The sequence below is a fragment of the Vulpes vulpes genome, chromosome 3 (genome assembly GCF_048418805.1).
Source record: "Vulpes vulpes isolate BD-2025 chromosome 3, VulVul3, whole genome shotgun sequence".
NCBI classification, from domain to species: domain Eukaryota; kingdom Metazoa; phylum Chordata; class Mammalia; order Carnivora; family Canidae; genus Vulpes; species Vulpes vulpes.
In genome coordinates, this window is record NC_132782.1 from 117,815,527 (window position 1) to 117,841,402 (window position 25,876).

The 25,876-nt window shown below is 37.7% G+C and overlaps 1 protein-coding gene across 4 annotated transcripts in view; it reads right to left on the minus strand.

Annotated features, from left to right (window-relative positions):
• Positions 1-499: 499 nt before the first annotated feature.
• Positions 500-25,876, minus strand: part of GPSM2 (G protein signaling modulator 2) — a 50,097-nt gene continuing 24,720 nt past the window's right edge. For all 4 annotated transcript variants that reach the window (XM_072754442.1, XM_072754445.1, XM_072754443.1 and 1 more), the window contains 8 exons: positions 25,599-25,754; positions 24,284-24,392; positions 23,268-23,397; positions 17,571-17,641; positions 13,585-13,761; positions 10,983-11,142; positions 9,744-9,961; positions 500-1,283 (listed from right to left, as the gene is read on the minus strand). In XM_072754442.1, the coding sequence (XP_072610543.1) occupies positions 1,056-1,283; positions 9,744-9,961; positions 10,983-11,142; positions 13,585-13,761; positions 17,571-17,641; positions 23,268-23,397; positions 24,284-24,392; positions 25,599-25,754 (1,249 nt within the window). In that variant the 3' untranslated portion in view covers positions 500-1,055. The remainder of the gene's footprint in view (positions 1,284-9,743; positions 9,962-10,982; positions 11,143-13,584; positions 13,762-17,570; positions 17,642-23,267; positions 23,398-24,283; positions 24,393-25,598; positions 25,755-25,876) is intronic.

Below are 25,876 nucleotides of genomic sequence, written 5' to 3' on the forward strand. Positions count from 1 at the left end.
CTGAGTAACTATTTTTGTGAACCTGGCCATTTGGAGAAATGGTTCTCACTGCCCACCAAGTCCCTGAGGATTTTTAGAAAGAACAGAGGCCCAGAACCCATCCCAGCTGTGCAGTCAGAAGCAACCAACGGTGAATGAGTTGCCAACTTGTTCTGGGGTGTGAGCATCTGCGTTCCAGAAGTCTCCCTCAGACTAAGGCCCTGCCTGCTGTGTCCCATCCCTGCTGTCATCTTTTGCTAAGCTTACTTTATGTCATGTCCTAGTTTACGCTTGTAAACTACTTCAGTGCCTGGGAGGAGGGGAAGGCTTAATGATGACTGAGGACAACCTCCATCTTCCATAATTAAATTTTGAGTTTTCATCTGTTTTCTACTTTCATGGCCTAGGTTCTTGATACAACTACATGAGTTTTGAGGTTGTGGTGTTTTTTTGACATTAGGTCTTAAAAAATTTAACAGCAGTATTTTGATATAGTTCTAAGCCACACACACTTTAAAAATAAAGGGCCCAAAACATGCTAGAAGTTTATTGAAGAGTTGTTATAAATGGCTCTGATCTAGTAACATTGAAAATACGACTTTCTTAGCAGAAAAAAAAATCTAGATTTTTAGTAAGATTTTTTTTTTTTTTACACATGGGGCAAGTATGTTACTTTTACTAAACAGCATAATTTCTCACTACCTTCATAGTTCAGTATTAAAAACGCCCTTGTCCATTAAGATTTTAAAGAATTAGCATGAGGATTAAACTCTAGATTCATTTACCTTCCTACTTTTCAAGCACTAGGTAAAGGAATCTAACAAGTTGCCAAAGAACACAATCCTGAGCCTTAACCACAAAAGTTGATGAAGCACCTTTGATCAGACCCCTCCACCCCGAAACAAGTCTGTGTCCAGAGGAATGTTAATACACTATTAAAGGTTAAATATTTACATCATTCTAGAGCATGTTAAGCTGTATTACAGTGCTATAATTTCTCCATTTAAGGAAACATAAATTGAATTTCTTTGCCATGTTCTGAAAGGAAGATCGTTTTTAAATAACTAGTGGTTTGCTTATTTTTTCCCCGTATTTTTAAATTCCAACAAAGCTTTACTTTGAAAAAGGTCCTTCAGTCCAAATTCAGTGTCTCTGTTTTGATCTCTTTGTAAAAGAACTCTCTGTTCATCCATTCTTTTCGCCTGAGAACGTAAAATCAAGCTAAAAAAGTCCTCATCTGGTACTGTTGGTCCCTTTGTAGTGGCAGGTGGTGGAGCACATCTTTGATCATCTAATCTGGATCCCTGAAGAGATTAAAACACAAATTCTGTGTTCATGTTTGTCAACCCAATAAAAACTTTTTTCACCTCATCTCCGAAATGTAATCTTTAGACCTGAAACCTAATAAATCTTTTCCAGGACTTCTATAATCAGAATATAGCAAGTATTATGGAGAAGTAGAACTTCACGGCTTTGGTAAAAAATACAAACACTTAACAGTGTACAGTCTGGTGGAGTAGCTCCAGAGCGGGAACCCACTAGCTGACCTTTGAGTGCCCACTCCTGCTGGGCGCTGTGCACTGACCGGCCTTAGCATTTAACGCCACAGCCCTGTGACCCTCACAGGCAGCTGCTCACTGGCCTCTGTGTGAGCAACCCCCTGCCGCCACACACACACACACACACACACACACAGACTCGTGCTTCATTTCTCCTTTCATGGTGAGTTCATTTCATCGTCCTCCAATTTGTCCAACTTGGGCGCTTGTGGCCCTAGACCACTTCCGGTCTTCATTCTTTACCTCTGCCTTCTCTGTAAGTTCCCATGGTCCCAGGCCGAACTTGGTCGTTTTCAATAATTGCACTGCCTTTACAATCATGATTTCAAACATCTCATGGTGACCACCACCTCCAATTTTCCAGATCAGGCTAGAGAGTAATCCCCTAGGAAAATTTTTTTTTTAATTGTAAAATAAAGTCTAACACTTTAACCATTTTTAAGTGTACAGTTCAGTGTTAAGCACATTCATCCTGCTGGGCGGTCATCACCATCCACATCCAGAACATGTTCATCTTGTAAAACTACAACCATAAACCTAGTAGCTCCCATTCATTCTCCCCTCTCCAGCCCCTGGCAACCATCATTCCACTTTGTATGACTCCGACTACTCTACCTCCTGTGAGTGGAACTGTACAGTATTTGTACCCCTGTGACTGCCTACTTCTCAGCATAACGTCTTCAGGGTTCACCCGTGTTGTGGCTTTTGTCAGAATTCACCTCATTTTTTTATTTTATTTTTAATTTTTTTTTAAATTTTTATTTATTTATGATAGTCACAGAGAGAGAGAGAGAGGCAGAGACACAGGCAGAGGGAGAAGCAGGCTCCATGCACGGGGAGCCCGATGTGGGATTCGATCCCGGGTCTCCAGGATCGCGCCCTGGGCCAAAGGCAGGCGCCAAACCGCTGCGCCACCCAGGGATCCCTCACCTCATTTTTAAGGCTGAAAAATACTAGGGATCCCTGGGTGGCGCAGTGGTTTGGGGCCTGCCTTTGGCCCAGGGCGCGATCCTGGAGACCCGGGATCGAATCCCACATCGGGCTCCCCGTGCATGGAGCCTGCTTCTCCCTCTGCCTGTGTCTCTGCCTCTCTCTCTCTCTCTGTGACTATCATAAATAAATTAAAAAACATTAAAAAAAAAAAAAGGCTGAAAAATACTCCATTAGGTATGTGGGCCACATTTTGTCCATCTGCCAGTGGGCACCTGGTTGCCTCTACCTTTTGGCTATTTGTGAATAATGCTGCTTGTACATGGGTGTACAAATATCTGTTCATATCCGGGATTTCAACTGTTTTGGGTATATACCCAGACACGAGGTTGTTAGATCAGATGGTACTTCTATTTTTGAGGAACCACATACTGTTTTTCATAGCAACTCCACCATTTTCTGTTCTCACCTACAGTGCAGGACAGTTCCAGTTCCACATCCTCACCAATGTGCTTGTTTTGTCGTTAATGGTAGCTTCCTAATGGGTGTGAGGTAGTATTTCATTGTAGTTTTGATTCCCATTTCTCTAATTTGTGATGTTGTGCATCCCTTCTTGTGATTATTGGTCATTTGTACATCTTCTTTGGAGAAATGTCTGTTTGGATTCTTTGGTGGTGGTGGGGATAGAGGGGGAGAGGCACAGAGAGAATCTTAAAGCAGGCTCCACACCAGCACAGAGCCCAACACAGGGCTCAATCTCATGACCCTGAGATCATGACCTGATTTGAAATCAAGAACTGACTCTTGATGCTTAACCGACTGGGCCACTCAGGTGCCTCTTGCCCATTTTTGAAATAGGTTTTTTGGTAGTTACATTTTAGAATTCTCTATTCTCAGGGATCCCTGGGTGGCTCAGCAGTTTAGAGCCTGCCTTTGGTTCAGGGAGCCATCCTGGAGTCCCGGGATCGAGTCCCACGTCAGGCTCCTGGCATGGAGTCTGCTTCTCCCTCTGCCTGTATCTCTGCCTCTCTCTTTGTCTATCAGAAATCAATCAATCAATCAATCTTAAAAAAAAAGCCCTTTAGAATTCTCTATTCTCAATTAATCCTTTATTGGTTTTATGATGTGCAAATGCTTTCTGTGAGTTGCCTTTTTACTTTTGTAAAAGTGTCATCTGATGTACAAAAGTTTAAAAATTTCAGGGGCATCTGGGTGGCTCAGTTGGTTAGGTGTCTGCCTTCGGCTCAAGTCATGATGTCCTGTGATCGAGCCCTGCATTGGGCTCCCTGCTCCAAGGGGAGCCTGCTTCCCTCTCCCTCTGCCTGTCACTCCCCCTACTTATGCTTTCCCTGTGTCAAAAGTTTTACATTTTCATGACATCCAGGTTTGTCTATTTCTTTTTTTGTTGCCTGTGCCTTTGGTGTCATAACTAAGAAATCACTGCCAAATAAAAAAATCTTGAAGCTTCCCTTTATGTTTTCTACAAGTCTTAGCTCTTACATTTGGGTCTTTGATCCATTCTGAATCAGTTTTTATATATGGTGTTAGGTACGGGTCCAGCCTCAGTCTTTTGCATGTAGATACTTTTCCCAGAATCATTTATTGATGAGACCCCTTTCCCCATTTAATAGTCTTGACACACTTGCTGAAAATCATTCAAGGATTTATTTCTGGGATCTCCTTCCTATTGGTCTCTCTGTATGTCTGTCATTATGCCAGAACCATAACTGTTTGACTACTGTAGCTTTGTAGTAAAATTTGAAATCAGGAAGTGTGAGGCCTCCACCTTTGTTCTGCTTGCTCAAGACTGTTTCAGTTACTTGGGTTCCCCTGAGATTCCACAGAAATTTCAAGATGGAATTTTCTGTTTCTGTAAAAAAACCATACTTATATTTGGATAAGGAGTGCATTAAATGTATAGATTATACTCTGGGTGGTTACTGGCATTTTAAGAATATTAAATCCTCTAATTCATGAACATGAGATTCTTTTCCATTTTATTTATGAGGTTTCATTCTTTCAGAAATTGTAGTTTTCATTGTTCAAGTCTTTCACCTCCCTGGCTAAGTTCATTCTGGAGTAGCTCATTCTTTTTGATGCTATTTTAAGAATAATTGTTTTCTTAATTTCCTTTTTAGTCTGTTCATTGTTAGTGTGTGGAAACACAATTGATTTTTGGATATTAATTTTGTATTCCTGTTATTTTGCTGAATTTCTTGGTTCTACAGGGATTTTGGTTTTTTGGTTTTTTTTTTGTGTGTGTGAAATCTTTACGGTTTTCTATATAGAAGACTGTCATTTCTGAATGATTTTACGTTTTCCTTTCCAATCTAGATGCTTTTCTTTTTTTCCTAATTGCTCTGCTAGAAGTTCCAGTATTACGTTGAATAGAGGTAGCAAAAATGAGCTCCTTGTCTTGTTCCTGATCTGAGAGAAAAGCTTTTGCCCTTTACCATTGAGTATGATGGCAGCTGTAATTCATAAATGATTTTAAAAGACTTTATTTATTTGAGAGACAGCATGCACACATAGGGTAAGAGGGAGAGGGACAAGCAGACTGAGCCAAGCACAGAGCTCCACCCACACAGTGCTCAATTTCACAATCCTGAGTTGAATTCAAGAGCTGGACACCCAACCAACTGAGCCATCCAGGTACCCCCCCAAAATGACTTTTATAATGGTGTGATAGTTTCTTACTATTCCTAATTTGTTGAGTGTTTTTAACAAGAAAATGTGTTGAATTTTGTCAAATGCTTTTCCATATCAATTTTGATTATTGAGATTTTTTTCACTTTCTATTAATGTGATGTATGTAATAGACTGATTTCCCCTATGTTGAACCATCCTTGCATTTCAGGAACAAATTACACCTGGGCATGGTGTATAATCGTTTTACTGGATTCTGTTTGCTAGTATTTTATTGATGATTTTTGCATCTATATTCAAAATGGATATGGCCACATAGTTTTCTTGTAGTGTTTTGTTTGGCTTTGGCATCATGGCAATAATGACCTCATAGAAGGATTTCAGAATAGGAAGCATTCCTAATTCCTCTCTTCAGTTATCTGGAAAAGTATGAGGACTGGTGTTACCTCTTTAAATGTTTTGTAGAATTCACCAGTGAAGCCATCAGAACCAGGGCTTTTCTGTCAGGAGGTTTTTTATTACTGATATAATCTTGCAGATTATGGGTCTATTTTCTATTCATGATTTAGTGTTGGTTGATTTTGTGTTTCTAGTTATTTAAGTCCATTTTATATGGGTTATCCAACTTGTTGGCACATAATCATTCATAGTATTATCCTAAAATTCTTTTTATTTCTGTAGAATAAGAGCAATGTCCCCCCTTTTGTTCTAATTTTAGTAATTTGAGCCTGCCCTTTTCCTTCCTCTAGTTAAATGTTTACCAGTTGTATTCAATGTTTACCAGTTGTTAAACTTTTCAAATAACCAGGTTTAAGGTTTTATTTTTTTTCTATTCTCCGTTTCCTTCCTTGTGCTAACTTTAGGTCTAGTTTGTTCTTTTTCTAGCCCCTTAAGGTCTAAAGCTTTAGGCTGTTGATTTGAGATCTTTTTTATTGTAAACATTTACAGCTATAAAATTCCTAAGTACTACCTTCACTGCATCCCAGAGTTTTGGAATATTGTGTTTTCATTTTCATCAGTCTCTAGGTATTTTTTAATTTCCCTTGTGATTTTTCTCTGCCCATTGCTTAATTCCCACAAATTTGTGAATTCTCCATTTTTTCTTCTGTTACTGCTTCTAACTTCATCCTGTTATGGTCAGAGAAGATACTCTATATGATATCTATCTTTTAAAATATTTTTTAAAGATTTATTTATTTATTTATCATAGAGAGAGAGAGAGAGAGGCAGAGACACAGGAGGAGGGAGAAGCAGGCTCCATGCTGGGAGCCCAACGTGGGACTCGATCCCGGGACTCCAGGATTGCGCCCTGGGCCAAAGGCAGGCGCTAAACCGCTGAGCCACCCAGGGATCCCCTATCTTTTAAAATTTTGAGACTTCTTTTGTGGCCTAACATCTGAGCTATCCTGGAGAATATTCCATATGCACTTGAGAAGAATGTATGTTCTGGGGACGCCTGAGTGGCTCAGTGGTTGAGCATCTGCCTTTTGCTCAGGGTGTGATCCCAGGGTCCTGGTCTCAAGTCCCACATTGAGCTCTCCTGGAGGGAGTCTGCTTCTCCCTCTGCCTGTGTCTCTGCCTGCTCTCTGTGTCTCTCATGAATAACTAAAATCTTAAAAAAAGAGAGAGAGAGAGAGAGAAAGTATGTTCTATAAGAACTAGCTGGTTTATTGTGTTGTTCATTTTATCATCTGCCTGGCTGTCCTACTTATTATTGAGAGAGGGTGCTCCAACCATTTTTGTAGAAATGTTCATTTCTCCCTTTAACACTGTCAGTTTTTGCTTCATTTATATTTATCTGATGGTCTGTAATTAGTTATGGGTCTTTAGAATTTTTTAAAAACCCATGGGATCACTGTCACTTTTCACTTCTAATCCTTTCATTTCCTTACTTCCCTTCTTAGATGCAGCCTAGATTTCAAGTCCCTTATTAAAATCATTCCCTGGCATGTGTTTCTCTCTCCCTCCATCCTATTCTGTCAAAATCCTGACCTTGATTAAATCTCTGTATCCTTAAGTAACTGGTTATGCCTCGAGAAAATACACCACTGTACTGACCTGTCTTACTTCAGTGACAGTGAATTTCAAATGAGTCCTCAGGGTAGCTCAATAATCCTATTACTTTTCCCTGGTCAATATGCTTTCAGTTTCTCAAAGTAACTTCTTCAAAATCACAATGCTTCAACCCCAATCTCCAATTATGTCCCTACTTCTTACTTTGCTAAGAAAATAAAAACAACCAGAGAGAAGTCCTATCTACACCTACCTCTAAATCTGTAAACATATATATATATATATTCTGCTTTCCTTCTCACCTGCACAAAAACTTCAATTATCCCATACTCTGCTGCATCACTGGTTCTTCCCTCTACTTGATCATTTACATCAAGAGACATGCAGTATTAACTCCCAAAATAAGAAAAAAAAACCCACCTCTATCCTATGTTTACTATTTCCCCCTTTACACTTTGCATGTTTTCAACCTCCTCAATCCTGTGTCCCCATCATGTCCCTAAAACAGTGTCTTTCAAAATGACTAATAATCTGCATGTTGCCAAATCTAGAAGATCAGCCATCATCTTAGTTGGCTTATTAGCAGCATTTGACAGAGTTGAACATTCCTTAAAACACTTTGCCATATAAAGGAGTAGGGTATCTAGGGGTGTTGGTGGTTAAGGAAGATGTTCCAGGACTGGCATGTGAACAGAGATATGAATGAGGTGAAACAGCCATGTGAATATTTAGTGAAAGCATTCCTCCAGGCTGATGGCTGCTTTGCTGGCTTATCTTCCTCTATTCCGTTCAATTTTGTAATGCCCAGAACTTAGTCTTCGTGTTTCCTTATCTATTCTTTAGATACTATCTTCCCAAAGTTTTAATACCAGTCATCAGTATATAGCGGATGACTCCCCAAGTCTTTTCTCTCTGGGGCTCCAGATTTTTATATATCCAATTGCTTATTCAACATCTCCACTTGAGTATCTACTTACATAACTCAAATTTATCTGCCTAAAGTACATCTCCTGCTTTTTCTTCCCAAACCTCTTTCTCCTTTTGACTTCTCCATTTCAGTAAACTGTACCATTCACAGATTCAGTTGTTCAAAGCCAACAAGGTTAGAACCCTCTTTATTTTTCTTTCTTATAACTCCCATTAATAGGTCTTTCCAATCCAACCATAACTTCAAAATATATCCCTATTTCAACTGCTACTTATCATCTCTCCTAACACCATTCACTAGTCAAAGTCACCAGTATCTTTTCCCTGAATTACCCATGTTGGTTTTCTTTCTTTTCTTTTTTCAAGATTTTATTTATTTATTCATGAAAGACACAGAGAGAGAGGCAGAGACACAGGCAGAGGGAGAAGCAGGCTCCACGCAGGTAGCCCAATGTGGGACACAATCCCAGAACTCCAGGATCATGCCTCAAGCCAAAGGCAGATGCTCAACCACTGAGCCACCCAGGTATCCCCCCATACTGGTTTTCTAGCTGGTTTTCCTACTAACTCTTTGGCACTTCACATGCTTTCAGCAGTAGCTGGGATGATCTTCCAGACCCTCCAATGTCTTACTATCACATTTGGGATACAAGACCTCATCATAGCCTATAAGATCTAGGCTGGTTCTTTCTCCATCCTCATCTCCTACTGCTCTCCCTTACCCTTTATTCACTCCACACCAGACATACTGGCAACCTTGCCATTACTTGAACCTGCTAAGCTTTTATAGCCAAGAAGAGACTTGCTGTGTCTGCATGGAATGCTTCCACTAAATATTCACATGGCTGTTTTGCCTCATTCAGATCTCTGTTCACATGGAACATCTTCCCTAACCACCACCACCACTAGATACCTTACTCCTTTATGTGGCTTTAATTTTCTTTATAGCAAGTATCAGTGTCTGACATATAATATCTATACATATGTACAGACTTATTTACTGTCTCTCCTAAAGGATCCTAAAATGTAGGCTCCTTTAAAGGCTAAGTATGTGTCTCAAATGTCTAGACTAGTGCCAAGAACACAGTGTACGCTCAATAATTTTCTGCTGAATGAATGAGAGGTAGGTAGTATGTATGTGTCATGTCATTACCTCATCTTTTTATGAATGAGAAAACACACAGAATCAAGGTCAGACAGAAGAAATGTCTCTTTAGTGAAAATAAGGATTATTTTTCTGGTTCTATTCAAGCCATTTGAGATATTCCTTAACCATTTTGGCAAATAATTATTAAAATAACTAAAAATGAAAGCTATCTTGGTATGTGTATTTCTCCTAAAGCAGTCTAGAAAGGGCTCCCGCTAGACTCTCCCTATTAATCACTGGCTCTTCCTGATACTCTCTCCTACCATTTATAAAAGAGGGTGTGTTTTCTAGGTCTCCTTCCCTACCTTTCATAGTTTCCCTCCACCACAGCTCAGAGAGTCATCAGCAACATCTCATCTTGCCTCACCACCCAAAATGATACAAAGAAACTATCATAGGAATCTAAAGAGTCTGATGGACCCCTGAATGGTAAGTGTGTCCCTAATACAAAATAAGCCCTTCCCAGATTAGAATTATAATACTGCCAAAGCTCTCAACAGTATCTGAGCCATACACAGAATGACAAAAATATGCATACATACTTGACATTTTACAAGGATGTCAAAGAAATCTTCATCAGGCTCTTTGTTGTCATTAGTCATCAGGTGGCCAAGTACAGACTTATTGTTGTTTTGTGTCAGACGAAGCCCTGGCAAATTACTGAAACTGGCCCTTTGGTCATCAAGACGGCGGCTCTGTGAGCTGGCAAGAAGGTCTAAAAACTCATCCGTGTTGGGGGACACCATGGAAACAGATGGTGCTATGAATAGGAAAAAAATCCGTAACATCACAAAAATATTTAAGCATATTTTTAATATACATATAGTTCCTTTCAGCCTTGTTCAGTCCCAACATCCACTCTGTCCCCCTGCTTTAGCTTTGTCACTGAGAGTCACTGATACACTGGGGCCTGATGATATGGGCAGGTAGGGAAGAACAAATCCCAGAGTACTTCAGATGATCCACTTAAAGGTTATTCAGATTAGACTATATTTCTTTTTATCTATGCCCACTCAAAATATAGCTTTACAAGGGGTGCCTGGGTGGCTCAGTCAGTTAGGTGTTCAACTCTTGATCGCAGCTCAGGTCTTGATCTTATGGTCGTGAGTTTGAGCACTGTGTTGGGCTCCATGCTGGGCATGGAGCCTACTGCCCCCAAAAAAGATAACTTTACAAGATCTGGGGCTAGATTTCAGAAGGTAATACATTGTCTTATATCATTTCTCACGTGAGGATGAATGAGACAGTCTTTATTCTATGTCCTGGATAGGAACCATTTAGCTAACTAAGAGTTAAGTCCTGGTCTATGGCAGAGGAAGTCTTTTGGTAGCTGAAGTAGAAAATTTTAAGTAACCCTTCTAAGGCTCAGGCAGGCCTTAGCTTCCGCCTTAGTCATAGGTTTCTCCTCAGTCTGTCTTGGCTTTTTAAAAATCCAGATAGGAAGCATTTGTGATTTACACAGAATTATATAAGGTATGTATAACTTAAATTTTTCCCTTTACTATTTTTACTTTTAAAGTTAGATTTTTTCCCCAGTCCCAAAGACTCTAAGGAGACAGTATGTTACAGTTAGTAGAAAGTGCACTGAACTAAAATACAGATAAACCTAGGGGAACTGAAACAAAACTTTGTTCTGAACTGAAGAAATACCAGCATTTCAGATACACCTGGGTTCAGGTTCATTTACTGTACTTGCACTGAAGAAAACTGAACTCTCAGAAAGAAATCACACGAATATCAAAGGAAACTATTAAAATTGGGGGAGAAGCACAATTACTCACTTTTAAGCATCACTCTAGGGGGAGTGGAAGATGCTGCAGTTGAAGCTGGCCCACAGCTCTGTTCTTGTAAGCAGCACCTCTGATCATCCATCCGATTGCTCTGAAATCGGCTTACCAGGTCAAAGAACCCTTCATCTCCAATAGTATCTGTACTGACTTTCTGAAATATTGAGAGAAAAATCTTAATATTCCAGCATTAGCATCACATCATCAATGGAGCAAAATCATGATACATACGCAAAAGGTAAAGGAATATTAAAAATAAAAATTGACATTTTCATTATAAAGATTTCAAGATGGCAACCTTGATAATAAAGTTATTTCAGTCCAACTAATAAAAAGCATTTCTTGTTATATTTTATTTATTCTAGTTACGTATTTTAGTTTTTAATCCTTGTAATTTTTAAGGCTAAAGAAATGTACCTCAGACTCTGGGGAACTACTTCAGATACTAAAAGATTTATATAAATATTAGTGATCCTAGGCTCAAAGTTCAGTTCTAAGATTCTACAAAAGAATTTAAAAGTAAATCAATCTCTCTAAGAACTTAAAACTAACAAAGCATAGTGATTTTCCAAGGTCCTTTATTATATTTAAAGATTTGAAGCTCTTTAAAAAAACATAAACCTCATATAAATAAATATTTAGGGCAGAAGGAAACCAGTCATACTTTACTTGGAAGCTTCAAAGCTTAAAATGACAGATGTAATGTTTAATAAAAAATATTTTGTTTTTCATAATGATATAAGTATTATGGTAGAGGTACATTTATATAAAAAATTATAGGCTTCAGGAGACGGGCAAAACTAATCCTTTAGGGAAACTGTGATATTTGAATTGGCTCCTGAAGAATGAATTCACATTTACAGGTATATGCTTCATACTGATTAATATGCGATGCTAAAAGTTTGTAGTATTCAGGGGATAATGAACTGAAGGGGGTAGGAGAGGTGAAGAGGTGGGAAGAGGCCACCAAAAAAAAGCCTCTGTATGACATACTAACAAGTTATCCTATATGAAGTAAGAGGAGCATTGGTAATAATAATTTTAAGCAGCTTGAGCAGAAACAGAACTGGCCCCTCCAAATGGCTGCAGAGGTTAATGCAAGGAAAGCAATCAGCTCAGTTGCCTATTCCAAACATCTGGGTAAGAGATGCAGTAATGCACTAAGGACTATGACATACATAGCAGCAGAGGTTTATTTTCAGAAAGAAGGGGCTGGAGGCAGATCTGAGGGATGCAGGAATTGACTGGATGTGGTTAGTGAAAGAGGGAGTCTAGAATGACACCTGGGTTCCTAACCTGGGGGACAGAGAACATGGCATACATAAGGGAAATAGGAGGGGCTCAGACTACAGTTCTTAACGTGTTTAGTTTGAGGACTGGGATTAAGTATGTACATAAGCTGTAGTCAGATGCACTTGTAATCACAAGACTTTCCTAGGGCCAAAAAAGGCTTGAATTCAAAATTCTGAACATCAAAACACAGGGAGGCCTCAGAAGTATGGACATTTTCAGTTGGGCTAAGTGGGCTTAGTTAAGACCTCAAACCTTGAACAAAGGTATGCCCCTGAGATCTGCTGTAGGTCTAAAAAAATATTCGTGGTCCATTATATACCCCATAATATTTCCTTTTGTTAGTCATACACTTGGAAAAAACTACTGATAAAAATCAAGAAAGGACACCACCAGGGTACAGACATAGGTGGAATGCTGATAAGATAACCAAAAGAAAGCTGTCAAAAAAAAAAAAAAGAGGGATCCCTGGGTGGCGCAGCGGTTTGGCGCCTGCCTTTGGCCCAGGGCGCGATCCTGGAGACCCGGGATCGAATCCCACGTCGGACTCCCGGTGCATGGAGCCTGCTTCTCCCTCTGCCTGTGTCTCTGCCTCTCTCTCTATCTCTCTGTGACTATCATAAATTAAAAAAAAAAAAAAAAAGAAAGAAAGAAAGAAGAAAGAAAGAAAGAAAGAAAGAAAGAAAGAAAGAAAGAAAGAAAGAAACTACCATAAGTTTTCCAAAAGCTCTCACTGAAAAATGGACTTGATAATTTGAAGTATCATCTTTGTGATTTATTTTGATTCTTTTATCAGGTGCAGGTTAGCTTAATTAAAGATACTTCTGATATTTAGAAATAAAATATTATATAGTTATATTTAGTAATCTGAGTCCTGTGATCACTTTTCATCAAAATAGTTTTTAATTCTATTATAATTTCAGTAGAAATTGATGCTAGCAGATACTATCTTACATTAGTATTTTAAAATCCTTCAACCTCTAAGTTTAATTTGTTCTAACTTCTAAACTGAAAGGAGGACAGTTTTACTGGGAGACACTGCAGTAAAAAAAAAAAAAGAGAGAGTATTTTTGCAAACAATGACAATTACTATCCAAAGTAGTAAAGCAACATATCCATGAATGGAGTAATTATAGTTTCTAGCTTGAAAAAGAAAAGATAGGGAAATATGCAAGACTTCTTTGAATAAAAACAGTATTTTGTATTAAATGTCTAATACAAATTACGGAATATTCAGTCTGAATACAAGAAAACTAAAATGTAGATACTTGAAGCACAACACTCAAAAACTTATTATTATACGTACCCTCTGAGAATTTGGAATTCGGCGATCAATGGAATTACTGGCATCCTGGAGAACTTTAGTGGAGGAATTAGTTTTGCATTTTTTCCCCTTCAATCTGTTGACAAAGAGCAACTTTGCAGAAGGTTTGGCAATAAGAGGCTTTTGTTTAGCAAGAATTTCACTGTTCCAGTTCTGTACCTATAAAATTATAAACATAAATGGAAAGCAGGGCATGAAAAAACAAAGCTATCTTTGGTTTTCTATCATATGAACCTGTCTTCGCCGCCCATTTAGTGTGTGGGGCAGCTTAGATCTCTTAATAAATTCCTTTTTGCCAGTATTTCTATTTTCAACAGCTTATACCAAACGTATACTGTGGACTTCTCATTATCAAAACATTAAAATGGTGACTTTTAAGAACTTAAGAGTAATAAAACAGTTTGCCAGAATCCCATAAAAATAAAATTTGAGGGGATCCCTGGGTGGCTCAGCGGTTTGGCACCTGCCTTTGGCCCAGGGCATGATCCTGGAGACCTGGGATGGAGTCCCAAATCGGGCTCCCTGCGTGGAGCTTGCTTCTCCCTCTGCCTGTGTCTCTGCCTCTCTCTTTCTCTCTCTGTGTCTCTCATAAATGAATAAATAAAATCTTAAAAATAAAATTAAAATAAAATAAATTAAATTAAAATTAAATTAAAATAAAATAAAATTTGGTCAGGGAAAGAGCAAGTTTCATTCTGGATAAGAGTTAATTAAAAATGTTACAACTGGAAACTGGACATATGCAGAATTTTAAACTGTAGAAATTAATATCTAAAACTTACATACTGTAGCAATTTTTTGGTGATACTTTTTGTTTTCACTAACTACTAAATTCTCAATAGGCAAAAACCCTCTAATCAGCAATTTATATAGGCCTAGATCTGGTTTAAATATACTTAACCTCTAAAAAACAGATTCAATATAAAAAATATTTACTGAGTAGAAAGGAAAACATACAGTATGTACAGTAGCTACGTGACATTTGCAACTTTAACATTTCAGTCTTGTTTGCAAGTAAATCCAAAGGTCTATGTTATGTAATAACTGATAATTTGATAAAACATGCTTTTTTTGTAGTTACCTCATGATGCACAAATTAGAGTTAGGTCCTGCCCTCAGGCTACCATACCTCAGAGAGACAGGCAGCTAGTGAGGAAACCAAGCTATCTGCATCAAATGAAGCTTTTTCCTCTTCTTATTCCTTTTCTTATACAGGTTATAAGGGGAAAGTGATACTACTGCTAGAGTGGACTTCAAGGTCTCCTGATTTTAGAGACAGTAAATGGCCCCAGATGTTAGAACACCTAAATCCCAAGTAGAAATGTGAAAAACTTTAAATGTTTCCTATATACTTATTTGGACTTCTCTTTCTCTCTCTCTCTCTCTCTCTCTCTCTTAAAGATTTTATTTATTTATTCATGGGATACAGAGAGAGGCAGAGACACAGGCAGAGGGAGAAGCAGGCTCCTTACAAGGGAGCCTGATGAGGGACTTAATCCTCAGACTAGGGTCATGCCCAGCTAAGGCTGATGCTCAACTGCTGAGCCACCCAGGTGTCCCGGAAATAATTTTCCTTCATAATTCTGAGGACATTGTTCCAGTCTGTATTCTTTAGTGTTTCTGTGAGAAGTCCAAATAAGGGATGCCCAAGTAGCTCAGCGGTTGAACGTCTGTGTTAGGCTCAGGGCATGACCCCAGTCTGGGGACTAAGTCCCATATTGGGCTCCCTGTGAGGAGCCTGCTTCTCCCTCTGCCTACGTTTCTGCCTATGTTTCGTGAATAAAATCTTAAAAAAAAAAAAAAAAGAAAGAAAATTATTTCTAACCAATCATTCCACAGTAAGCAGAATGACCAATCAAATGTGAGAGTAGCAAAAAGGCATTTTCCAACATCTGTGGTCTGCAAGAGTTCCCTGCAACTGTGCTTTCTTAAGAAGCATCTCTAACACAGATGTTTCTTTTTCTTTATAAATGGTTTTTTAGGGATCCCTGGGTGGCGCAGCGGTTTGGCGCCTGCCTTTGGCCCGGGGCGCGATCCTGGAGACCCGGGATCGAATCCCATGTCGGGCTCCCGGTGCATGGAGCCTGCTTCTCCCTCTGCCTATGTCTCTGCTTCTCTCTCTCTCACTGTGTGCCTATCATAAATAAATAAAATTAAAAAAAAAAATAAATGGTTTTTTACTTTGTTGAGAGTAATGAAATAACTCGATGCAACTTTATGATGAGGAAAAGAAAACACAGAACTAATCCCAAACATATTTAAAGATAGAATTTTGTCATTATTTGGCTCTTGGAAAAGCCAACTTTGAGTTGAATCTGGTCACCTTTTTTTTTTTTTAAAGATTTATTCATTTATTTATTCATGATAGATATATATATATATAGAGAGAGAGGCAGAAACACAGGAGGGAGAAGCAGGCTCCATGCTGGGAGCCCGATTCAGGACTCGATCCCGGGACTCCAGGATTGCGCCCTGGGCCAAAGGCAGGCGCCAAACCCCTGAGCCATCTAGGGATCCCCTGAATCTGGTCACCTTCTTAATGGAATCTACAGTTAGTACCCTACGGAGCTAGGCACAAGAGTAAATTAATCAGTACATTCCTACAAGAATAAGAAAAGAGACCTAAATTGACTTAAAAGTTTTTTTAAAAAATAATTTGCAGATTAGATAGCTTTGGAACTGACAAGATAAGAGGTAGATACTTGCGGGAAATCACAAAGTCCTTCAGAGTTTTTGAACAACTTTAATTGTTTGGAATAAAAATATATTGGCTATAAATTCAAGTTAATTAGATGTTAGTCTTAAGAAAACTATTTCCACAGAAATGTCAATATTAAAAAATCATATGCCTATTATAATACAGCAGAAAAATGTTTAATGGCATGAAAATGATGTATTAACTATGTATTATAAGATCTGTAATATAATATTCATATAAAAATGCAAGATGAATAAATATCAAAATATTAATAACTGTAGTTACCACTAGGAGGTGAGATTACTCATAATTTTAATTTCCTTGCGGAAATTTTCTGAAGTTATTATAATGAGCCTATTTTATAAAGAATATTTTATAAAATATACCACAGAAGAACAGCCTACCTTAACAATGTAAAATTAAGTTAAGCAAAAGTGGAAGCAAGCAGCCTTCATTTTTTTTCTTCAAAAACCTTTTTACAGGGTGAGGGGATGGGTGAAACAGGTGATGGGGATTAAAGAGTATACTTGGCATGATGAGCACTGAGTAGTGTACAGAAGTATTGAATCACTATATTATACATCTGAAACTCGTAACACTGTATGTTAACTAAACCGGAATTTAAAAACTTAATAAAAAATAATAAAGAAAAATAACCTTTTTAAAATTATGTTATATAAAAAGAGAAAAAGCCCAGACAAGATCTTGAATAAAAGTTGTTAGTTAAGAGAATGCTTTTAAGAAAGGTAGCTAGAAAATATAGCTTGTTCATAAATATCATTAACCTTGCAATAATGTTGCTGTTAACGCAGTGGGGGGGGGGAGCCTCTTAACCTTTTTAAGTTTTTCTGATCTTCTTTTAGTTAAAAAAAAAAAGGAATACATGTACATGTTAAAATATTCAAACAGTTCAAGCTATATATGAAGTAAATATCTCTCCTAATTCAGACACCCAGTCCTTTTCCCAGAAGCAGTTGTTAGCAAGTTTCTTACATACTCTTCCAGAAAGGCTGTATGTATCTACAAAGAATATATATGCATAATACTTTTCTTATACATATGGCTACATGTTATACACATTCTTTTTGGACTGTACTTTTTTCTGATTCTTTTTATTTTTATTTATTTTTTCTCTGATTCTTTTTAAAGGAAAATTTTAAAGTGATACCTATACAAGGCAAGGTTTATTTATACTATTCATTTAAGTTAAAAGTTATTTAAATATTTGATTTTAACAGTTCAAGAAATGTAAAACATAAAAGCTGCCAACCTTTTCTGGTGTTAACTTCATAAGTTCCATGTTTTCCATACTGTGTCGGCGTCCAAACTTGGGGCGTGCACCTTTGTAAAAAAAAATAATAATAATAATTCAAATAAACTGGGAACCCCTTAAGACTACAAGTTCAGCATCTCTAGGTTATTCAATTTTAAAGTGTGTAAAACAAGCCCATATGGAAGCAAGAAATGTACAAACATGTATTCTTTTAAGAATAATAATTTTCCATACCAACTACATAAAAATAGAATATCCACTCCCTCTAAAATGCTTTGATGTAAGGAAGTTACATTTTGGTTGGAAACTGACTTTGGTTACTAACATTACCCCTTAATTTAGAAAAGGCATTTTATAATAACTGGTTTTATACTATCCACATAGACTTAAAAAAAATAAGAAGGAAAAATCCTGTATGATCTCACTTATAGTGGAAATCAAAAATAAAAAAAGAAGAAGAAAAAGAAAATACCTGAACTAGGAAAAAGATATCAAACTTGTAGTTTACCAGAAACAGAGGGGGTTAGGGAAGGGAGTAGGGGAGGGGAAGGTGGTCAAAAGATACAAACTTCCAGTTGTAAGGTAAGTAAGTATTAGGGATGTAATGTACAACGGGATGACTATAGTTAACACTGCTATATGATACTTAGGAAAGTTGCTCGGAGGGTTTATCCTAAGAGTGCTCATTGCAAGAAGAATTTTTTTTTCTTTTTTTCCCTTCTTTTCTATCAGTATGAGAAGATGGATGTTAGCTGAACCTACTGTGGTGATCACTACGTATGTTAATGAGGCAATCAGGCTGAGTACCTTAGTCATGTATATCAAACATTTCTCAGTAAAACTGGAATAAAACCGAAATCAAATCAAAATAACATCCTTAGTACTATATTGTTACTTTCTTTTCTTTCCTTTTATTAAGTAGGCTCCATGCCCAATATAGGGCTTGAACTCATGACCCTGAGATTGAGTTGCATGATATACCAACTGAGCCAGGCAGGTGCCCCTGTTGTTACTCTTCTCTAAGTTACTCATTTCTATTTTAAGAATGAATAAGATAAGAAAGTTAAAATAAAAGGTTCTCAATGTTTTTCAATAATCATTAAATATAGAGAATTTTCATATCCATTCAGTCTTTTAAAGATCAATATTTTAAAGACATGATATAAGGAATATATGATACCTAATACCCAGTTTAAGAAATAAACCATTTTCAACACATTAACTCCTCCTCTGTGGGCAGCCCCGGTGGCACAGCGGTTTAGCGCCGCCTGCAGCCCAGGGTGTGATCCTGGAGACCCGGGGTCGAGTCCCACGTCAGGCTTCCTGCCTGTGTCTCTGCCTCTCTCTCGCTCTCTCTGAATAAATAAATAAATCTTTAAAAAAAAAAATCTAACTCCTCCTCTGTGACTCTCTCTATAACTTGCCTCTTTCTCTGTAATTTTAATATTTTTATTACATATGAATAGATCTCTAAGCAATATAGCTTATAATAAATAAATGCTTCCATACTGTAAATATCATCTAACTTGATTCCTTCAAGCAACGTTATGTTTTTGAGATTCAGCCAAGTTGCTATGTGTAGTTTAATTTTTTTTTAAGATTTTATTTATTTATTCATGAGAGAGAGTCAGAGACACAGGAAGAAGGAGAAGCAGGCTCCATATGGGGAGCCCGATGTGGGACTCGATCCTGGGACTCCAGGATCATGCCCTGGGCCTAAGGCAGACGCTCAACCACTGAGCCACCCAGGCATCCCCAGTGTAATTTTCATTACCATTTTAGGACTAGGAAATTCTTTATCTGTTCTACTGGGGACAGAGATTTATAGACCGGTTCCATTTTTTTTTTTTTTTTATCAGATAAGCAGCACTCCCAAAGAAATTCTTGGAAATGTATCTTAGTGACATGAGCAACAGTTTCTTCTAGTTTGGGTATTGGCGGTATGTAACTGTGAGTAGAACTGTTGCTCATATGCTTAGTACATCCTCCACTTTACCAGAATGTTGTCAGACTATTCTTGAGAGTAGACATATTTCTATCATTATCAATACTGAGTAAGAGTTTCCATTACCCACATTTCAATACCCACATTTCAATTCTCAGACCTTTCATCTATTTATTATTTTTTTAAAGATTTAAAAAATATTTTTTAAAGAATTTATTTATTTGACAGAACAAGAGCACTAGCAGGGGGAATAGCAGGCAGAGGAAGAGGGGAGAAGCAGGCTCCCTGCCCAGGAGGGAGCCCTATGTGGGGCTGGATCCCAGGACCCGGAGATCATGACCTGAGCCGAAGACAGATGCTTAACCGACTGAGCCGCCCAACGTCCCTCTAGGAGCATTTCTAACCCCTTTGCACTTCAGTGGACTGGGGTTTCTTACACCATGCAGGTAGAATAAATCAAATTCCAAACCAGTACATAGGCAGGCTTAGGAATTCAGGTTCTTTTTTTTTTAATTTTTATTTATTTATTTATGATAGTCACACAGAGAGAGAGAGAGAGGCAGAGACATAGGCAGAGGGAGAAGCAGGCTCCATGCACTGGGAGCCCGATGTGGGATTCGATCCCAGGTCTCCAGGATCGCGCCGGGCCAAAGGCAGGCGCCAAACCGCTGCGCCACCCAGGGATCCCAGGAATTCAGATTCTTAAGGAACACTCCCTTTCTCTACCTTGAGCCAACACCAGAAACTGGTGTTTCCTTGAAGTTCCTTTAGCCAGCAGATTTTTCCTGGCACTGGAGATACAGCAATGAATAAAAGAAACCAAAAAATACCTGTCTTCATACAGCCACAAAGAGCAAAGAGGGGAGTGGTAGGAAATGATGCTGAAGTAGGCTGAAATTCCATAAGGCCTTTTAACCATGGTGACAAGTGAGGATTTGGTTCTAGGTGTGATGGGAAATCATCGGAGGATTTTGAACTGACAAATAACAAGATTTACATTTTATTTATTTATTTTTTAAGATTTTATTTATTTATTCATGAGAGACACAGACAGAAGAGAGAGGCAGAGACACAGGCAGAGAGAGAAGCAGGCTCCATGCAGGGAGTCCCATACAGGACTTGATCCTGGGACTCCATGATCACACCCTGGCCCCAAGGCAGGCGCTAAACTGCTGAGCCACCCAGGGATCTCCCAATGATTTACATTTTAAAAGAGCACTCTGGCTGCTGTGTGAAAAAGTCAGTGTGAGGGATTATGAATGGAAGAGAAATAGTTGATAGGCTAGTACCCTAATGGGAAACGTTGGCAGTTCGTACTAAGATTGCTGCAGTGAACATTGTAATAGAGATTAGGCATATATTTGGAAGGTAAGGTTTCTGATAGGCTGGATGTAGGAAGTGAGTGGAAGAAAAGGAACAAGGATGACTCATAGGTATTTGGCCTGAAGACTTAGATGAATGGTAGTACCATTTCCTGAGATGGGGCAGACTGGAGGAAGAACATGTGTGGGAAGAAAAAAACAAGAGCTCTGTTCTGGACAGGTTAAGTTTTAGATGCCAATTAGATATTCAAATGGAAATATTACATATGTGAATCTCAAACATAAGGGAAAAAATTATGACTGGAAACATCAATTTGAAATCATCACTATATAGAAGATATAAAAACCAACCAACGGAATGAAATCATCTAGAGTTGTGTTGTTTGATACAGTAGCCACTAGTCCCATGTGGCTTTTAAATTTTTAATTAATTACAATTAGTAATATTAAGAATTAATTTTCTCTTTTGCAATAACCAAGTGCTAAAGTGCTCAAGAACCACATATGGCTAGAGGCCATTATAGCGGACAGACTGGATATATAATATTTCCATCTTCACAGAAAGTTCTACTAGATGGTAGGGGAAGGAAGAAGAGGTTCAAGAACTGATCTCTGAGCACTACAAATTTCAAGGGTGAAGGATGATGAGGAGAGAATAATGAAGGCTGAGAGTGGCCAGTGAGGTGAGAGCAAACCAAAAAAAAGGAGGATAATCCTGGAAACCGAATGATCAAAATATTTTGAGAGGGGAATGATCAGCAGTAGGAAACATTGCTGAGAAATCAAGTAATCTGACATTTGAAAACTGAGCAGTGATTTGGTAAAATGGAGATCTCTGGTAACCTTGAAAAGGTTTCGGTGTCATGATGGAACCAAAGCCTGAGTGAAGTGAGTTGAGCAGAGAATGGGTAGTGAATGGGAACTGAAGAAGTAAAGAAATGAACTACTATTTTCAAGTTTTGTTTTAAGTGGGAACAAAGTAATGAGTCTACAGTTAGAATGGTCCAGGAGAACAAGTGATAGTCTGCTAACATATAAGAACTAGGGATCCCTGGGTGGCGCAGAGGTTTGGCGTCTGCCTTTGGCTCAGGGCGCGATCCTGGAGACCGGGGATCGAATCCCACGTCGGGCTCCCGGTGCATGGAGCCTGCTTCTCCCTCTGCCTATGTCTCTGCCTCTCTCTCTCTCTCTCTGTGTGTGTGACTATCATAAATAAATAAAAATTAAAAAAATATATAAGAACTATTACAATACACCCTCCTTGAAAATTAAACCTAGGGAACCCCTTAGTCCATTACTATGCTGCAGAGCACACAGTCCATACACTGCTCATACTTCAGTATCTTTCCTTGAATGTTCTTTCAGTCTTAACAGGACGACTAGTTACTGATTTCTTTTCCTTCTTCCTTTCTTTATATGGGTTTAGAGAAATTAGAAAGATGAAAGCTCAATTTGTCACCAACTTTCAAGTCCCAATACTGATGTGAATTGGTGACTTTTCTCAGACTGAGAATTTTTAGAGCCTTCAGATCTATATAATGGGGTCTCACACAATCACAGAGCACTCGAAATGTAATCTGATGTCCTTATTTCTTTAATCAGAAGCAGAATTTTGGGGGGCACTTGGCTGGTTCAATCAGTAGAGCATGCGTTCTACTGAGTTCTACTCATGCGTTCATGAGTTCAAGCCTCACATGCGATTTAAGACTTACTTAAAAAAAAAAAGTACAATCTTTTTCATGTAGAAACAGACATTCAAGCATGTTTTCCCTGTAACAATGTCAAATCTTCCTTTAGGCGCTGACCTAAAGAATATTTCCCAGTTTTCTGGATTAAAAAAAAAAAAGTAATAATACTAAGAGATCACTTTAGAAAGTAAATGGGAGGGGCACCTGGATATCTCTGTAGGTTAAGTGAATGACTCTTGGTTTCAGCTCAGCTCATGACCTCAGGGTCATGAGATCAAGCCCTGAGTCAGGCTCCACATTCAGTGTAGTCTGCTTGTCCCTCTCCCTCCCTCTGCTTGCTTTCACTCACTCACTCTCTCAAATAAATGAAATCTTAAAAAAAAAAAAAGGAAAGAAATTAAATGGGAAGAAAAGAGCTATACAAAAATCAAATATGTAAAAAACACTTGAATTTTAAAAAATGTTTTGATTTTGTCATCTTCACATTTATAAATTTTCAGTGAGCCTATAGATAATTTAAATGTATTAAAAAATACCTTTACCATTCCTAACTTCCTGATAACAGCTGTAAAATACTGTATTCTTTATTGATAAATTAACAGGACTGGGGTAAAGCAAAAAAGTATTATAAAAAGTTGAGCTTCCTCTGTAATATTCTCTCTGGATATGATAAACATGTGATACGTAATACAAATGTAACTGAGGATAAAGAAACTGGGTGTGAAGACCTATTACTTACCATGCAAGCTGTTATCAATTTCAATATTTTCAGACATTATTGAATTATTTGTGCTGTAGCTTAGACCAAGAACCATTTGAAGATCTGAGAGATTCAGTCGTGCTGTTAGTTCACCACTTCTATCCCCAACCTACAACCACAAACATTTTTTTTTCAACCACAAACATTTAGAGTAGTATTAAAGACAAAGAATTATGAAGATTAGCTGAAAATGTTGTGAGCCTAAAACTTGAATAAAATATAAAGAAATGAAATAGTTATATTAGAATTAAGAGACTGAACAAAATGGTTTTTTTCAATAGTAATCGTTTTAAAGAAAAGGGAAATTTCTAAAATATGGCAATAGGAAAACTAATTACATTGTGTTAATTCATTCTCTAAATATTAGTTAAATTTCTACAATCATTTAGTAATAATGTAGGTTATTCTGTGATACATTAACTTGTCACCACAGGATTAAAATTTCCTTAGAATATTTTGTTTCAAAAAAAAAAAAGAATATTTTGTTTCCATTCCATAGTAATAATATGTATTAAGCCAGCACTAAACATTACACTAGGCACTTACAGACACTATCTCTAATACCTGCAAGTTAGGTATTGTTCTTCCCATTTTACAAATGAGAGAAATGAGCTCAGAAAAGGTTTCCAAGCTCAAATAGCCAGAAAGTGGCAGAACTGCAATAGGAACCAATCCTTGATTATAAAAACCATGTTTACAAAACAAAACAAGTTTTTCTTTCTATACCATCTACTTTTCCATGTAGGGGGCATATTTTAGCAACCTTTCCATTTCCTCATGCCTGGCCTTACCTTCCTGTCTTCCTACATCAAGGCCAGTGCAAACAGACCTCTGATCTGTATCTCAAAATGCTTTGTGCAGTTCTTATGCCAAGGGAATAACATACTTAAATTTATTACTAGGTCATATAGGAGCGATCTAGAAAAAATAATAGGACTTCCTCCTTCTCTGCAAATCGGTGAATCATAATAGCAGAAAGGTTTTTAGTTTCATACCTCTCTTGAAATTTCCAAGTGCTTTTCAGCAAAATGCATTGCTTGATCATGATTCCCTAGAGCAGTGTACGCATTTCCTAAGCTCCAACATGCTCTTCCTTCACCAATTCTACAAAACAATTCAAAGCTAACATTCAGTTATCTGAAAGAGCTGTGTATAGAATAAAAGCTATCTAGCAGTAATTAAAGGTATAAATAATGCTCTGGATTTATTTGGTCTTTCATATAAAGAACATAAATATATTCATACTAGAGACATTAGAATACCCAGATAATACTGAACTCAGAATTAGATATTAAAATGGGAAACATTTAGGGATCCCTGGGTGGCGCAGCGGTTTAGCGCCTGCCTTTGGCCCAGGGCACGATCCCGGAGACCCGGGATCGGGTCCCGCTTTGGGCTCCCTGCATGGAGCCTGCTTCTCCCTCTGCCTGTGTCTCTGCCTCTCTCTCTCTCTGTGTGTGACTATCATGAATAAATAAATAAAATATTAAAAAAATGAAATAAAATGGGAAACATATAAATAAATAAATAGATAGATAGATAGATAGATAGATAGATAGATAGGTAGGAAACATTCTTTTAAAACATACCATATATTATAAAATAAAATCTCAGGGATACTAGTTAAACGACTCCATTTTCTTCCCATGATAGCCCTACCAGGTAATCATTCAGTCCACATTTGAACCACCGGGGAGAGAGAACTCACTCTCTCTTGAAGTGGTATACTTCATTTTGAACAACTACAGAGAAGTTTTTCTTCATACTGAAGTAAAAATCTGTCTTCTTAAAGCAAATATCACGGATTAAATGACTGTAGAGATACACTGCTTTTTCATACAGTTTTTTAAAAAAATAGCCATCAACATTTAAAAATCAGAAGATTTCATATAAAACTCAGGACTTCCAGCTTCTCTTTAAAAAAGAGGAATATCTGGACATAACACATCCTCAGTCCTGCCTGGCAAGAATGAGCTGGAGCTGAGGAGCAGATGTTCCCTTTACACTGGGCCTTATCTGTAAGTTTACCATAATTCCCACACTGATCTAGTCAAGACGACCTTTGTAGGCAACTGAGTTTGTGACCTATTTATTGATCTTGGTTCAAGGCTCTATGGACCAGTCTAATCTTCTAAGACATGCTAGCCCTTCAAAAACAATAAATATAGAGAGGAGGAGACTAAAACAAGAAATTCCTTAAAAAAAGAATTAAAAGGAAAACAAAGGAAACAAAAACAAAGGAAAAATTCTAGAGATTCAATGATGCATCTATATTTTACTATAATTATAGTAAAAAGGTGTATAACTTACCTATCATTTAGCTCTTGAGCAATTGCTAAGTGCTTCAGATGATAATCAATGGCTTTTTCATAGTCTTGAAGCAAAGTATACGTGTTTCCAAGACTATAACAAGACTGTGCTTCCACAGCTCTGTCTTTAAGCTGTCGAGCCAATAGTAGTGTCTTTCTAAAAAAAGAAGTTAATTCTTACACAATGATCATTTTTATTTTTGGCTATAATAATCATAAAACTCACATTTTTCCTCCTGCCTTTAAAGTAAATCTATTTTATAACTTCTCTATACTTCC